This window comes from Rhinatrema bivittatum, chromosome 6, assembly GCF_901001135.1.
Source record: "Rhinatrema bivittatum chromosome 6, aRhiBiv1.1, whole genome shotgun sequence".
In the NCBI taxonomy this organism is placed as follows: Eukaryota; Metazoa; Chordata; class Amphibia; order Gymnophiona; family Rhinatrematidae; genus Rhinatrema; species Rhinatrema bivittatum.
The window spans coordinates 212,716,355-212,732,126 of NC_042620.1; the positions used below are offsets into that span (position 1 = coordinate 212,716,355).

At 47.4% G+C, this 15,772-nt stretch overlaps 1 protein-coding gene across 2 annotated transcripts in view; it reads right to left on the minus strand.

Moving 5' to 3' along the window:
- The window catches only part of LOC115093978 (fibronectin type-III domain-containing protein 3A-like), a 249,858-nt gene that overhangs the window by 163,560 nt on the left and 70,526 nt on the right, over positions 1 to 15,772 (minus strand). For both annotated transcript variants that reach the window (XM_029606523.1, XM_029606522.1), the window contains exons 4-5: positions 13,816 to 13,892; positions 461 to 701 (exon numbers count right to left, since the gene is read on the minus strand). In XM_029606523.1, the coding sequence (XP_029462383.1) occupies positions 461 to 701; positions 13,816 to 13,892 (318 nt within the window). The remainder of the gene's footprint in view (positions 1 to 460; positions 702 to 13,815; positions 13,893 to 15,772) is intronic.

The following is a 15,772-nucleotide window of genomic DNA, read 5'->3' on the forward strand; positions in this document are numbered from 1 at the left end:
CTAATAAGTAAATGTATATTGCACTATGTATTTTTAATAGAAAAGGTTTCTAGTTCAACAGACCTTTCCTTTTAACCTATCAAAATACATCAAGACAAACTGATTTCAATCACTGTATTAATTCATGATCCTCTTTACAAATGCACAACTTCCTGGAGTCCTACTCCCCATTAACCACTAAAGGTGCAACAGTGAAAGATGAAAATCAAAATGTCTTGAACATTTTTTTTAGGTAGGAACAAAACATCCTCTACTAAATACAGCACAGCTATACTCTGAATTGTTATACACGTTTGATCCCTGCCATCATCATAGCCGGATTAAAAATAAAAAAAAGCTTGCGGAAACTTTAAGGATTACTATTCAGAAGTAATGATGGAAATCTGAAACAGACAGCACAAACAAATAATAAAGATCTTCCCCTTTTTTAAAAGCAGAGTTATAAATATTTGGTTCTTGCCTTGCTCTTGATAAATATGCGGTGGCGGTGGTGGTGGTGGTGGAGGATGCTGATGAATAAACTGTGGTGGAATCTCTCCTGCTCCAGGCACTGGAGGATACACTGGATGAGGTGGGTGGGGAAGCAGAGCAGGGTGAGGATGAATATAGTGTGCCACATGTGTTGGAGGATGCATAGAAGGATGGAATTCAGTTGACTGTGGTAACACTAAAACCTTCCGAACTCCATTTTCTTCCACCACCTATATGTCCGGAAAACAAACACTTAGTTATGAATACCAATACAAACAGTATTCAAGAAGCAAAGAAAAGCATTAATAAAATATCTGAAGCCTAAATTGAGAAAAGTATTGTAGATGCCACGTTAATATACTTACATATGTAGAAATAAGGAACAAATATGTGGTAGGTGATACTTTTGAATTAGACTAATTTAATAAATCTGTCACTAGCTTTAAAGAGCTAATGCTCCTTTCATCTGGTCAGTAAAGAGACAGTACAGTGCATAGCTCTCGAAAATTAGTCACAAATGTATTGTAAATCATACTTTTTTTATTAGACTGACACAACATGTTTATTGATTCTTATTTCTCTGGGATCTAAATTTCTCAGATCTAAACCGAGGGGCAATTTAGCACACAAAAGATCACCAAGAAAGACAATTTAGCATACAATTTACCAAAGGTGAGATTTATAGAAATAACTTGTATTCCTATTTATGTTCCTTTGTAAATAAACCTTTCCCAATTCCTATTTAAATATACTCATGTGAGCTCTTAAAGTGCTAATTTGCCAGGCTATTTTTACTGATCCAAGTATAAGGCATGTGAGTGGAAGATTTACTTTTACTTTTGACTGATCAGTTTTTGTTTTTTTTTAAGATAATTGATTTATGGATGTTTATGAAAGATGCATGAATGGACATTAGCTAGGACTGAAGTCAGAAAGGATACATCAGAGTTATCCTTTCTGCAAAAACCTTTCAAATGAAACCCAATGATGATTCAGATCCTCCTGTATTTGCTCAGTTTTCTGAGCAAAAGATTCTGTACTTAAGGAAATTATGTCAGATGATAGTTGTACTAATATTACATCTGAAAAATCTGTCCTACCTTCAAAATTGACTTTTCATTCTATATCATTAGAAGAAACTAGATACAGTCTGATGTCAGTTAATCCAAATGGCTCACCCTCTGACCCTAAACCTACAAAACTTATTCAAAACAGTGGTGACTTCTATTTGAACTATCATTAATACTTCAATATTAGAGGGCTTTCTCCCTTAAAACATAAGGAGACAGAGGCGAGAGCAGTGTTGAAAAAATGTGACCTAAATCCTTTGGAAGTAAAGAAAATTCATCCCAATCTCTAATCTTTCTTATGTAGGAATTCTGACTCAGAAAGCAATTGGTGTTCAACTAGGCAATTATTTTGGCAATCATAACCTTCTAGACCCTGGTCAGTCAAGGTTTTGACTAATTTATAGTATAAAGACAATACTGATTTATCAGTCAGATAAAATAAGAAGGAATATAGATCTGGTCTTAACACTGTTCTTGTTTTTCTAGATCTTAGTTCTGTCTGATACAGTAGACCATTCTATACTGTTATACCACTTAGCAGCTTTGTGAATCTGTGATACTGCGTGTAATTGGTTTAAATCCTATCTTTCAGATAGTTTCAAAGGGTTTTAATTGGCGCTAACAGTTCATATCTATGGAAATTGAAATTTGGTGCTCTACAAGATTCACTACTCTCTCCAATTCTTTTTAATATGTATCTAAAACTGCTATGTGATATAATTAAACAGGATTGGTTTAGAATATATAAAGTATGCAGATTCTATGTCCAATAGGTGAAGATCATTCAAAACATTTCGAAAAATTGAATTCTGGGTTAAAATTGATTCACAACTGGATAAAACTTAATAAACTAAGTCTTAAACGAAAACAGACTCTGTGGTTCATACTACCAAGTCTGGTGGCCGAAGCCCTTGAAGTAATCATTGATGGTATGATTATAGAGCCAAGTGAGGAAGTGAAGTTGGTAGGTATTATTTTTGATTCTCATTTAACATTTAAGTCTCAAATTTGTAAAATCATTAGATTATACATAAGAACATAAGATAAATAAATAAGATATGCCATATAGGGTCAGACCAAGGGTCCATAAGTGGCCAATCCAAGTCACAAATACCTGGCAAGTACCCAAATATTAAAGCAAAAACTACTTTTGCTTATTAATAGTTTATGGATTTTTCCTCTAGGAACTTATCCAAACCTCTTTTAAACTCAGATACACTAACTGCTGTAACCACATCCTCTGGCAATGAATTCCAGAGCTTAACTATATGCTGAGTGAAAAAGAATTTTCTTTGATTTGTTTTAAATGAGATCCTTGCCAACTTCATGGAGTGCCACCTGGTCCTTCTATTATCTGAAAGAGTAGATAACTGTTTTACATTAACTTGTTCAAGTCCTTTCATGATTTTATAGACCTCTATCATATCCCTCCTCAGTCGTCTCTTCTCCAAACTGAACAGCCCTAACTTCTTTAGCCTTTCCTCATAGGGCAGCCGATCCATGCCCCTTATATTTAGTTGCTCTTCTCTGTACTTTCCTCCAGTGCAACTATAGGGGTAGATTTTAAAAGAAGCGCGATCAGCCTACTTTTGCTTGCGCATCAGACTCAAGCAAAAGTACGCTGGATTTTAGTAGATACGCGCGGAGCCGCGCGTATCCACTAAAATCCTGGATCGGCGCGCGCAAGGCTATCGATTTTGTATAGCCTGCGCGCGCCGAGCCGCGCTGCCTCCCCCCGTTCCCTCCAAGGCCGCTCCGAAATCGGAGCGGCCTCGGAGGGAACTTTCCTTTGCCCTCCCCTCACCTTACCCTCCCTTCCCCTACCTAACCCACCCACCCGGCCCTGTCTACACCCCCCCTTACCTTTGTCGGGGGATTTACGCCTCCCGGAGGGAGACGTAAATCCCCGCGCGCCAGCGGGCCTGCTGCGCGCCGGGCCGTGACCTGGGGGCGGGTACGGAGGGCGCGGCCACGCCCCCGGGCTGTAGCCACGCCCCCGTACCCGCCCCCAAAACGCTGCCGACACGCCCCCGGAACGCCGCAACGACCGGGCCCGCCCCCGACACGCCCCCGACACGCCCCCCTCCGAGAACCCCGGGACTTACGCGAGTCCCGGGGCTCTGCGCGCGCCGGGAGGCCTATGTAAAATAGGCTTCCCGGCGCGCAGGGCCCTGCTCGCGTAAATCCGCCCGGTTTTGGGCGGATTTACGCGAGCAGGGCTCTGAAAATCCGCCCCATAACTTTTTTGAGATTAGGCGACCATAGCTGCACACAGTATTCAAGATGTCTCAACATGGAGCAATATAGAGGCATTATTTATTTATTTATTTGTTTTTGTATACCGGTGTTCGATTTACATATCACATCGGTTTACATATAACTTGAAGGTGCAGGAAGCAAGGCTTCAGATTACAGGGCCGCTGTCATTCAGGGTTATGGAGTGTAGTTAGAGGAGTAGAAAATGCATATTATCCATTTTAGAATAAGGCTGTAGAAAAATGTAGCAAAATGTGGAAAAAGTGAAGGGGTTTGAATACTTTCTGCATGCACTGTGCATGTCATCCATCAATAAAGATTAGTAATCTTATTGTTAATGAACATTTGTCATATTGGCATTTAAAGGCTTTAACTTTGTTTTTGTACCTTTAAAATAGGCTAGCTTTTTTTTGCTAGCATTTGCTAAATCTGAATATTTTTGTTATGAACTGTGCTGCCCGCGGGTTTCACCGCGAGCAGACTCACTTACCACACTGCTTTTCTTCACCCGACGCGGCTGGATGCCGTCGTCGGGCCTTTCCAACGCGGCTGGAGCCGCGGTCTCGCCTGCCCCATGCGGCCCGGAGGCCACTCCGGATCGTCATCTCCTCCGCGGTCAGAGCCGCGGACTTCCTGCCTTTCTCCAAGGGGCCAGGACTGCCGCCCTCCCCCCCCCCAACGCCATTACCATCTTCGTGGCGCTAGGCTGCAAGCCCCGGTCCCATTCGGCGGCTGGAGCCGCCCCAGGGCTCCCCGCAGTGGCTGGAGCCGCTGCCGATGTCAGGGCTTGCTCCTCAGGCCCAGCCTGCATCTGTACGCACAGACGCTGTGCAGGCCGCTGTCCACGGTCCTGCACAGCCCTGCTTCCCGCTCCCTTAGGCGCCGGCGCGTGCCTCTCTGCCAGATTTAAAGGGCCAGGCACAGAAAGTGTGCTGGCCCCACCTAGGTAGTGGACTTCCAGCTTGAGCCCTATAAAAGGGCTGTCTTCTCAGTCTGTCGTTGCCTTGATTCAGAGTGTCATCCCCTCTGGAGGCTCCTGCCTGCCAGAGCCTTGTAAGGTCTTCTGTTCTTCGTGGAGCTCCTCATCTCGTCTGCCTTCTACCACGTCTTCGTATCGTGATGACTTGCCTGAGGTCCCGGTCCATGTCCTGATGTCTCGTCATGATCTTCCACCTCCTGATGTGCCTGCCTTCCAGGATGTTCTTCCCTGCGTCTTCGTCTGGTGCTCCTGAGCCTTCTGCTCCTGTAGAGCTGTGGTTCTCGGATGGTGTGTGCCCGAGAATGGAGCGGTCTGTAGGTGGGATTGGTCCCTGTGCTCCGGAGCCTCTGTTCCCGCCAGTCATAAATGGCGCTTCGGGTGACATCGCTTCCATCATTGGAGTTCCTCTTTGCCTGGATCTTCCCCACGCTTGTCCCGTTCTCCTCGTGGTCCGTGACCAGCCTCCAAGGGCTGTGTAGGGCGCACAGTGGGATAGGGTGGTCCGCGACTCAGTCCCGCGGGTGGCCTGAGTAGGGTGCCCTGAGACACAGTGCAAATGTCCTTCCTCCCAGTTGTTTTCATGATCCAAGTGTCTTCGTCTGCGATGCCGTCACATCGAACATAGTCCTGTCTACGTGTCAAGGCCTCCGTCTGCCCTCAACTTCAGGCCAGGCCTGCTGCTCCATTCTGTTCCTCGCAGCAGGTCCGAAAGGGCTCGGAATGGTCGGAGGACCATTCAACTTCCAACATCTTCCTGTGTTGGTCTTGGGAGCTTGCAGGCCTGGCAGAGGGTCAGCCAGTCAGCCATCGTGGGACACGCAGTCAACCCTCGGCCCAGCCCTGAAGGTCTGGGCTCGGTCCGAGACCCAAGGGCACACTAAATCACCCGCTGCTAACAATTTTGGATCATTTCCTAAATACATCTTGATGTTATTTTAGGGGGAACATTTGCTCCATTCTAGTACATCAAATATAATTTCACAGGGAGATAGTATTCCATGCTAAAATACACTATTCATTCCTATTACTGACAAGCACAGACAGCATAAGAACATAAGAACATAAGAAAATGCCATACTGGGTCAGACCAAGGGTCCATCAAGCCCAGCATCCTGTTTCCAACAGTGGCCAATCCAGGCCATAAGAACCTGGCAAGTACCCAAAAACTAAGTCTATTCCATGTAACCATTGCTAATGGCAGTGGCTATTCTCTAAGTGAACTTAATAGCAGGTAATGGACTTCTCCTCCAAGAACTTATCCAATCCTTTTTTAAACACAGCTATACTAACTGCACTAACCACATTCTCTGGCAACAAATTCCAGAGTTTAATTGTGCGTTGAGTAAAAAAGAACTTTCTCCGATTAGTTTTAAATGTGCCCCATGCTAACTTCATTGAGTGCCCCTAGTCTTTCTACTATCCGAAAGAGTAAATAACCGATTCACATCTACCCGTTCTAGACCTCTCATGATTTTAAACACCTCTATCATATCCCCCCTCAGTCGTCTCTTCTCCAAGCTGAAAAGTCCTAACCTCTTTAGTCTTTCCTCATAGCAAACCATATTCCTCATAGCAAACCATATTCCCTTTCAGCATGTACTGCTAAATCATCTTTTTCTCAGTTTTCTACTTTTGCTATCTCAAATATTGTGTCCGAACAAATAGCTTCTGCAGTATGCACTGTCTGGCATTCCTATGCCTCTTCCAGTCTACATCTCTACTGCTTCATGTAAGTTTAAGGTTCCAGAAAACTGGTTACTGCCTGGCTCTTCTATTAATATAAAATATAAAAAAAAACTAACAGTATATTTAATAACTGGTATGGGAACATTTTAAAACTAGATTGTGCACAGGTTCTGTAGTTTTAACAAGAAATATAGCTTATAATCTAACCTTTTTAAGATTATAGGTGCTCTGATGTTCTAAGCACTGTCACTACTAATAATTCTTTTCACTTGGCCTGCTTTGCTGAAAGTATTAATATGTAAATTATTAACAAGGATTAAAAACTATCAAGAAAAAAGTATTAAGCAAACGGAGGTAAACGATGAGTGGAAATGTTGAGATTACTACCTGATAATCTCCTTTTCCTTAGTGTAGACAGATGGACTCAGAACGAATGGGATAATATCCGCGTGCTAGCAGTTGGAGACGGATCTGACGTCAGCACGGGGGTATATATATCCCCACAGGAAGCGTAGCAACTCAGTAATCTTCCTTGCAAAAGCTGTTATGGAAATGTGTAGTGACGCTCAGTGAAAAGTGAAAACAGGATTCCCCTGACCGATTGATAGTAGCTGGAGACAGCCAGCATTCCCAACCGGAAGGCGTTGACACCTGGTAGAGTGTACGCTCTTATAGAAATAGATGACATGGCTTACCTAGCATCGGTGAAACCCATGTACACAGGCAGCTGGGCGGGATGCTGAGTCCATCTGTCTACACTAAGGAAAAGGAGATTATCAGGTAGTAATCTCAACATTTCCTGGCGTGTAGCCAGATGGACTCAGAACGAATGGGATGTACAAAAGCTTTACTCCCAGCCTGGGCGGGAGGCTGCCTGAGGACCATGTAATACCGCCCTTGCAAATGCTGAGTCCTCCCTGGCCTGGACATCCAGACGGTAGAACCTGGAAAAGGTATGGAGGGAGGACCATGTCGCCGCTTTACAGATTTCCGCAGGCGACAGCATCCTGGATTCCGCCCAGGATGCCGCTTGCGCTCTGGTAGAATGAGCCTTAACCTGGAGAGGCGGAGACTTCCCGGCCTCTACGTAAGCTGCTCTGATAACTTCTTGATGGTGGGCCGCGAGGCCGCTTCACCTTGCTTCTTCCCGCTGTGCAGGACGAACAGATAGTCCGTCTGTCGTAGGTCTTGTGTCACTTCCAGATATCTGGGCAACAATCTGCCAATGTCGAGATGGCGTAATAAACGCCCTTCTTCAGATTTCTTCAGACCCGCCGTGGTAGGCAAGGATATGGTTTGGTTAAGATGAAACTGTGAAACCACTTTAGGTAGAAAGGAGGGAACCGTCCGAAGATGGATAGCCTCAGGAGTGATTCTGAGAAAGGGATCACAGCAGGACAGTGCTTGTAGCTCTGAGATGCGGCGGGCTGAACATACCGCCAGCAAGAACACCATCTTCAAGGTTAGAGAACGGAGAGACAGGCCCCGAAGGGGTCTGAAGGTGGATCCCGCGAGGAAATCCAAAACAAGTTTGAGGTTCCACAAAGGCACAGGCCACTTGAGTGGCGGACGAATATGCTTGACTCCTTGCAGGAAGCGAGAAACATCTGGGTGCTTGGCGATGGTCTTGCCATCCCTCCTGGGACCATAGCAAGACAGCGCAGCCACCTGAACCTTGATGGAGCTGAGGGACAGACCCTTCTGCAGTCCATCCTGCAGGAAATCCAACACAATAGGGATTGTGGTTGCATGTGGATTGGTGCCGTGAGTGTCGCACCATGCTTCAAATACTCTCCAGATCCGGATGTATGTGAGGGATGTGGAAAACTTGCGAGCTCGGAGGAGGGTATCAATCACGGGCTCCGAGTAACCCCTCTTCTTCAATCTAGCCCTCTCAAGGGCCATACCGTAAGAGAGAATTGAGCCGGATCCTCGTGAAGAATGGGACCTTGATGTAGAAGGTCCCGGAGAGGAGGCAGGGAAAGAGGCTCCCCTGCCAGTAGTCTTCTCATGTCTGCGTACCAGGGTCTTCTTGGCCAGTCCGGCGCCACTAGAAGAACTAGGCCCTGGTGTTTCTGAATCTTGCGGATGACAGCGCCTAGCAGAGGCCACGGAGGAAAGGCGTACAGTAGAGTCCCTGGAGGCCATGGCTGAACCAGGGCATCGATTCCGCGTGAGAACGGGTCGCGCTTGCGGCTGAAGTATCTGGGTACTTGAGCGTTGGACTTGTCCGCCAGTAAATCCATGTCCGGAATCCCCCAATGATCCACAATCATCTGGAAGGCTGTGGGTGAGAGCTGCCACTCTCCCGGATTTAGGCTTTCTCTGCTGAGGAAGTCTGCTGTGGTATTGTCCTTCCCGGCAATGTGGACGGCGGAGATGTCCTGAAGATTCACCTCTGTCCAAGTCATCAGAGGGGCGATCTCCAGAGATACCTGTCGGCTTCTGGTTCCGCCCTGACGGTTGATGTATGCCACCGTGGTGGCGTTGTCGGACATCACTCTGACTGCTCTGTTCTTCAGTCTGTGAGCAAATCGAAGGCATGCCAATCGGACTGCCCGGGCCTCTAGCCGGTTGATGTTCCACGCTGACTCTTCTCTGTTCCACCGCCCTTGTGCGGCGAGTTCTTCGCAGTGTGCTCCCCAGCCACTCAGGCTGGCATCTGTGGTGAGCAAGATCCACGTGGGTGAGGACATCTTCGACCCCCTGCTCATGTGGTTGGACCGCAACCACCACCGCAACTGGGTCCGCACTCTGGCTGGCAGAGGTAGGTGCGTGGAATAGTTCCGTAGACGGGGGCTCCAGCGAGAGAGCAGGGAGTGTTGTAGAGGTCTCATATGGGCCCTCGCCCAAGGTACCACTTCCAGGTTGGACGCCATGAGACCAAGAACCTGCAGATAATCCCAGGCTATGGGCCGACTGGCTCCCATCAAATACTGGATACGCTGCTGAAGTTTCAACTTTCTCTTGGTTGTGAGACTGACTGTGTCTGCCCGGGTGTCGAACTGTACTCCCAGGTATTCCAGTGACTGGGAAGGCTGTATGCAGCTCTTGCTGAGGTTGATTACCTAGCCCAAGCTTTCCAGAAGGGCGATCACTCTGTCGGTTGTCCGAAGGCTCTCCTCTCGTGATTTCGCCCTGATCAGCCAGTCGTCTAGGTAGGGGTGGACCAGAATTCCTTCCCGCCTGAGTGCCCCCGCTACCACTACTACCACCTTGGTGAATGTCCGTGGTGACATTGCCAACCCGAAGGGCAGAGCCCGAAACTGGAAGTGGCGGCCTAGAACCTTGAAGTGTAGGTAGCGCTGATGATCCGGATGGATCGGGATATGCAGGTATGCTTCTGACAGGTCTAATGCAGTGAGGAATTCTCCTGGCTGTACTGCGGCCTTGACGGAGCGTAGAGTTTCCATGCGAAACCTCGGTACCCGTAAGTAATGATTGACTGACTTGAGGTCCAGGACAGGCCGAAAGGTACCCCCTTTCTTGGGTACCATGAAATAAATGGAATAATGTCCAGAATTCACTTCCTAGGCAGGTACTGGGATGATGGCTTTCAAGGACAGGAGCCTCGCCAGGGTAGCTTCCAATGCTGCCTTCTTGTGTATGGGACATGAAGATTCCACAAACTTGTCCGGAGGGAGATGATGAAAGTCCAAATAATATCCGTCCCGGATAACGGCGAGGACCCACTGGTCCGACGTAATCTCGACCCACCTGGGGTAGAAGAGGGTTAACCTGCCCCCTATGGCTTTGTCCCCCAGATGAACCGGCGGATTCTCATTGGGAGGCGCGGCCGGGACCCGAGCCCGCTCCCCTCTTGCGCTGCTTGGTCCGAAAGGACTGAGTCCTGGCCGGAGGACGTGTTGCCTGGTAGCGACCTCTGTAGGGAACAAAGCGCTGTGAACTCCTGCCCCTGGAGGGCCTTGGAAAGGCGCGCTGGCCCCTCCTGAACCGATCTTCCGGCAATCTGGGCACTGGAGAGGCACCCCATGTACTGGCCAGTTTATCAAGGTCGCTGCCAAATAGGAAGGAGCCCTTGAAGGGCAATCTGGTGAGGCGTGTCTTGGAAGGCGTGTCAGCTGACCATCTCCAGATCCAGAGCTGCCTCCTGGCAGCTACGGAGGATGAAATCCCTTTAGCTGTTGTCCGGACCAGGTCAGATGCCGCATCTGTAAGGAACGAAAGAGCGGATTCCATGTCCACCGCTGAAGCATTGTTTCTAACCTGTGACAAACAGGCACGCGTCACCACCGTGCAGCAGGTGGCGATCCGCAAAGATAAAGCTGCCACCTCAAAGGTCTGTCGCAGAATGGCGTCCAATCGCCGGTCATGAGGCTCCCTGAGGGCCGTCCCCCCTTCAACTGGAATGGTAGTGCGCTTGACCACAGCGCTAATCAAGGCGTCCACCTGAGGGCACGCCAGCAGGTCCTGGATAGCCGGTGCCAATGGGTACATGCTCTTCAGGGCCCGACCCCCTTTGAATGAAGCCGCTGGTGCCGCCCATTCTAAATCAATCAGTTGTTGCGCCGCTTGTAAGAATGGAAAATGGCGGGCTGTAGGACGAAGACCTTCCAGCAGGGGGTTCCACGCAGAGGGTACCGAAGCGCTGGGACCTGTAATATCCAATTCCGCCAGGCACTGAGACACCAGGTCGGAGAGATCCTCTTTAGGGAAGAACCGCCTCATGGTTCTATATGGCTCAGTCCCTGGGGGAAGGTCCCCCTCGTCCGGGAGTTCGGACTCGTCCTGTGAGACCTCCCGGTCAGACTGATCTGGACTGTCCAGCGGCGGGAAGTCCTGCTCGCGATAAGGGCGTGAGGGCCCAGGAACCGGATCCGCCACCACAGCAGCAGTCGCAGCCGCCGCCTCAGGCACAGCCACCGCAGGAACCACAGGAACCGCAGGGCCTGGATGGGAAGCAGTTTGCATCTGTACGAAGGCATGAATCCCCTTAAAGAGATCCACCCAGGAAATTGAAGCAGCCTCTAATCGCCGGGGTACAAGCTCCCCTGGGATTCCCGATTGGTCGAGACTGCCCCCTAACTCTGGGGAACTGTCCACAAATCGTGGCTGAGACCGGTCCTGGCCTGAGGGTCGCACGGCCTCCTCACATTGGGCACATAGAGAGTCTGGCTCATCACTGCGCGTGGCCCTAAGGTGGCATGCAGAGCAGAGGCCAAGGGCTGCAATGCCTGAAGCAGGCGGCGCCGTCGCTGACGACTCTGCAGTGTTCTGATCCATCGAACAATATGCGCTGAATGCGACAGGCGCTCAATAATAGGATGCGGCAGCAATAGTTGCTTAAGACAACCGGCGCTCAACGTGCGCACAGCAATAGGCGGCCAAGAAACCAGCTCAATGGTATGCAATGGGCACTCAGCAATATGCAGGTTAGCCACATACGCTCAATTGGCATTCAATAGGCTTTCAGCAATAAGCGCTCAGCAATATACGCTCAATTGGCATTCAATAGGCTTTCAGCAATAAGCGGTCAGCAATATACGCTCAATTTGCATTATTAGGCTTTCAGCAATAAGCGGTCAGCAATATACTCTCAAATTGCATTCAATAGGCTCTCAGCGATATGCGGCTAGCGATATACGCTCAGTGGCATTCAATAGGCGCTCAGTAATTCACAGAAACAAAGCCATATACGCACAAGGAGGAAGAAAGCCGCGCCTATTACAGGCGCGGAGTACCTGAACAAGGCCCCAAAATGGCGTCCTCCACGGCGTGCCACGCCGCCGATCCTCTGCGCTTCGGAGACCCTGTAGGAAGAGATGTACTCCTTACCAGCTTCGGCGCTTCCCGGCTGGAACTCAGGCGGTCTCCGGCTGCGGGGAAGGGACCTCCTCACCACCGCAATTGAGGATATGCACCCGCTACCTCGTCCACACCGGGACCGAGGGCCTCGTATGCCTCACCCGAACTTCGCCCGGGGGCTGTGTCACTGCCGCGCTTTGGCAGGACCGAGGACTTCCACCACCGGGGGAGCACGGCAATCACCCCGGGAGCTCAACTGGGGGAGGAACCCTCGGGTATCTACCGCAGGAGCGCGGGGCTCTAAAGTTGAATAAACAGGAAAAACAAAGTAGAATCTATAATGATAAGAAAAGAGAAAAATTAAAGTAGTCTTGGAAAGCACGCTCAACTAGCATGCAGGCACTCCAAACTGCTTTGGAGACGGAAATTACTGAGTTGCTACGCTTCCTGTGGGGATATATATACCCCCGTGCTGACGTCAGATCCGTCTCCAACTGCTAGCACGCGGATACTATCCCATTCGTTCTGAGTCCATCTGGCTACACGCCAGGAAAAAATAATTTAAGGCACAGGTTCCTGATGCAGGTATTAATATATTATACTTCAGACCTCCATTATGAAGGTAACTTACAAGTTAATGACCAATTTTCCTACATTTGGAAGGACAATCTCATTTTGATTAAAATGTACTGATGTGCAAGAGACCCAGGTTTGAAATTGGTTCCTGGCTCTGCTTCTTGCTCCAAGAGGGGCTTGGGATACTATTTAGACAGTCCAAGGGAGTCATTGTTCACTCATTGCTCAATAATGACACATACTGGCTGGCTTAAGAACATACAGGTGCTGGATTTCAGAGGGAGCCACTGTCCATACATCTCAGTCAGAGATTGCTGCAGAGGCTGGGCTGATGGGGGAGAAAGATTTTTTTTTTAAAAACTGAGGAAAATCCCTAGGGAATTGAAGGAAGATCTTTGCTGCTGTGGCTCCAGCTGGCTTATCTTAAGTTGCATGCTTAAGCAGACAACTATGGACAAAATATAAAGACCTTTTTTTTTTTTTTCCACTCTCTTCAGCAAAAAACTTCTTTCAGCACTATGTACTTCCATGGGGATTTATGTCATGTTCTTCCCTCCCAAATTCCCCTATATCCCAAAATACCCCTCAAAATAACGTTTGGTTCACCATTCCTTTTTTTTTTTTCAACAATGTTTTTTCTTTTATTTTTTTTTTCATCCTTAACTGTCTATACCATTCCCTTCGCCCTAGATGCCATGCCTGGGAGACTTAGAGGACTCTTATTGGTCTGAGGGCAGGAGCAGCATGGCCTCCAAGGCACTTCCTCACTGTCATTTGCTGGCCAGCAGGGGTTACCATAGAAGCAGCTATCTTTCAAAGCCCAAGCACACCATCTCTGCAGTGCACCCCAATCTGGATAGCCTTAACAGATAGGGCACCTGAACCTGGATCCATTGTATGCCGCAGCATACAGTGCTATAGCTTGAGCTGCAGAGCCAGCGCAAACACACTCTTAACATTTTCAAGAAAAGCATAGAACATGGCAAACTAAATGGATACATAAATATATACCTGAGAAACATAGCCAGGTGGCACAAATATTGGAGGCATAGAACCGTTTGGTGACATCATAGGAACTTGTGCTGGTCCTGAACAGAAAGAATATAACGTTAAAATGTTTTAAAATGCATTTAACATCACAGACTGATGTGCAAAGAACATTAAATAAACCATTACAGTTCTCCTTAGCCTCTATTTTGACCATCATTTATAGGCTGTTTTCTGTTTACAGCCACTGCAGAATGCACTTCATGCTGGAACACAAGTTATTCTAAAAATATAGAAGAAAGTGAAGTTACTTACCTGTAACATTGGTTCTCTGAAAAGACAGCAGGATGTCAGGTCTCACACATGGCGAGTTCTAAGCTTCCTAGAAACTTTGAGAAAGCACCACTGAGCTTGTGCAGCCCTAGCCACTCCTCTGAATCCCATGCAAGGCCCCTCAATCCAAGATAAAGCTAAACCTTGAAGAAACCAACTTCAAGGGGAGACCAGAAGTTTTTGCAAGGACTGACATCTTGGTGTTCATCGAAGAACCAACATTATAGGTAAGTCACTTTTTCTGAGAACAAGCAGGATGGTAGTCCTCACACATGGGGACTTCCAAGCTACAATTTACCTCAAACAAAAAAGACAAGGGAAAAACCAAACAGTGCCAATAGGCAATATTGTTTTGGGAGCCAACAGGCTAACCTAATGTTTTCTGTTTTTCTTCTCTTGTTTTTCTGAATGGCAGTCTGAACCAAATTAATGGGCTCAGGAGGAATGGAGTTGGATTTTACAAACCAAAAAGATTCCGTAAGACAGATTGTCCAAAACTTACTGTTGAGTAGGTGGTCCTTTTCAAAACAGTAGCGAGATGTAAACATGTGAAGAAAAGCTCACATTGCAGCTTTGTCACTGATGCCATCCTAGTTGCATAACAGTGAGCCTTGACTTGCCTCACCAGATCTAGGCCTTACTGGGTGTAACAAAAAGGGCATAATTAATAAGCCCAGAGCAGTAGAGTACATCTACAAGAATTCCAGGTTAACTGGCATCAACAAAACAAAAAATGGGTGGACTTTCTGAAGGCTTCAGCCCATTACAGAAAGGCAGCCATGGATCGCTTGTAATTCAAATTGCAATGTCAATTCAATTGACTTAGGACAACTGCAGGAAAAGACTTGGGAATGTTCACAAAACACTGTATTGCAAAACTTTGTTCAAGATGGAAAAGTCAATAGGGCTCACTGACTTTGCATGCTGAAGTGAACAGCGCCAAATTATTTCTTTCCAGGTTAGGTACTTCAGCTCACAAGAGCCCACAGACTTGAAAACAGTTTTAACTGAATGAGCACCATCCTGATATTACCTGACATGGAAAGCATAATGGGGGCTTTGAAGTGAAGCCAGCCTTTGAAGAAAAACATACATCACATTGTGGCTGGTGATGAAAATACCAATTTCACACACTGACTCAGAAACAAGAAGATACTCAAGCAGCTTTTATGTGAAACAGGAGAAAAGAATCAAGGCTTTTTCCAAACCTAAAGCTGGAATGGTGTAGCAGTCCCCAATCCTATTGATCAGCATTAGGGAATCTCCCAACCAGACAGGACCCTGATGGATGTCTCCTATGAAGCAGGAGACAAAACTGTCTCGGCACATAGGGAGCTACCATGATCATAGGGCCCTGTTTTTTTTCCTTGGTTTACAAAAGTCTTGCAACCATTTATTTTTTTTTTAAATGTATACCCCGCATAACCAGTAGAATTTACAATAAAAGCGGTTTACAACTTTACAATACCTAACAAAATCCTACATAAAACCTATTACCGACAATACAAAAACAAAACAAACCACCCCTACTAAGAAGGTAGCACTCTGCCAACGCCACCCCTCCCCCCCCCCTCACCAGGACCCACTACTTCCCAGGGTCTAATCCCAAAAACTTTCCATAGCATCAAAAGACAACGTAAATCAAATT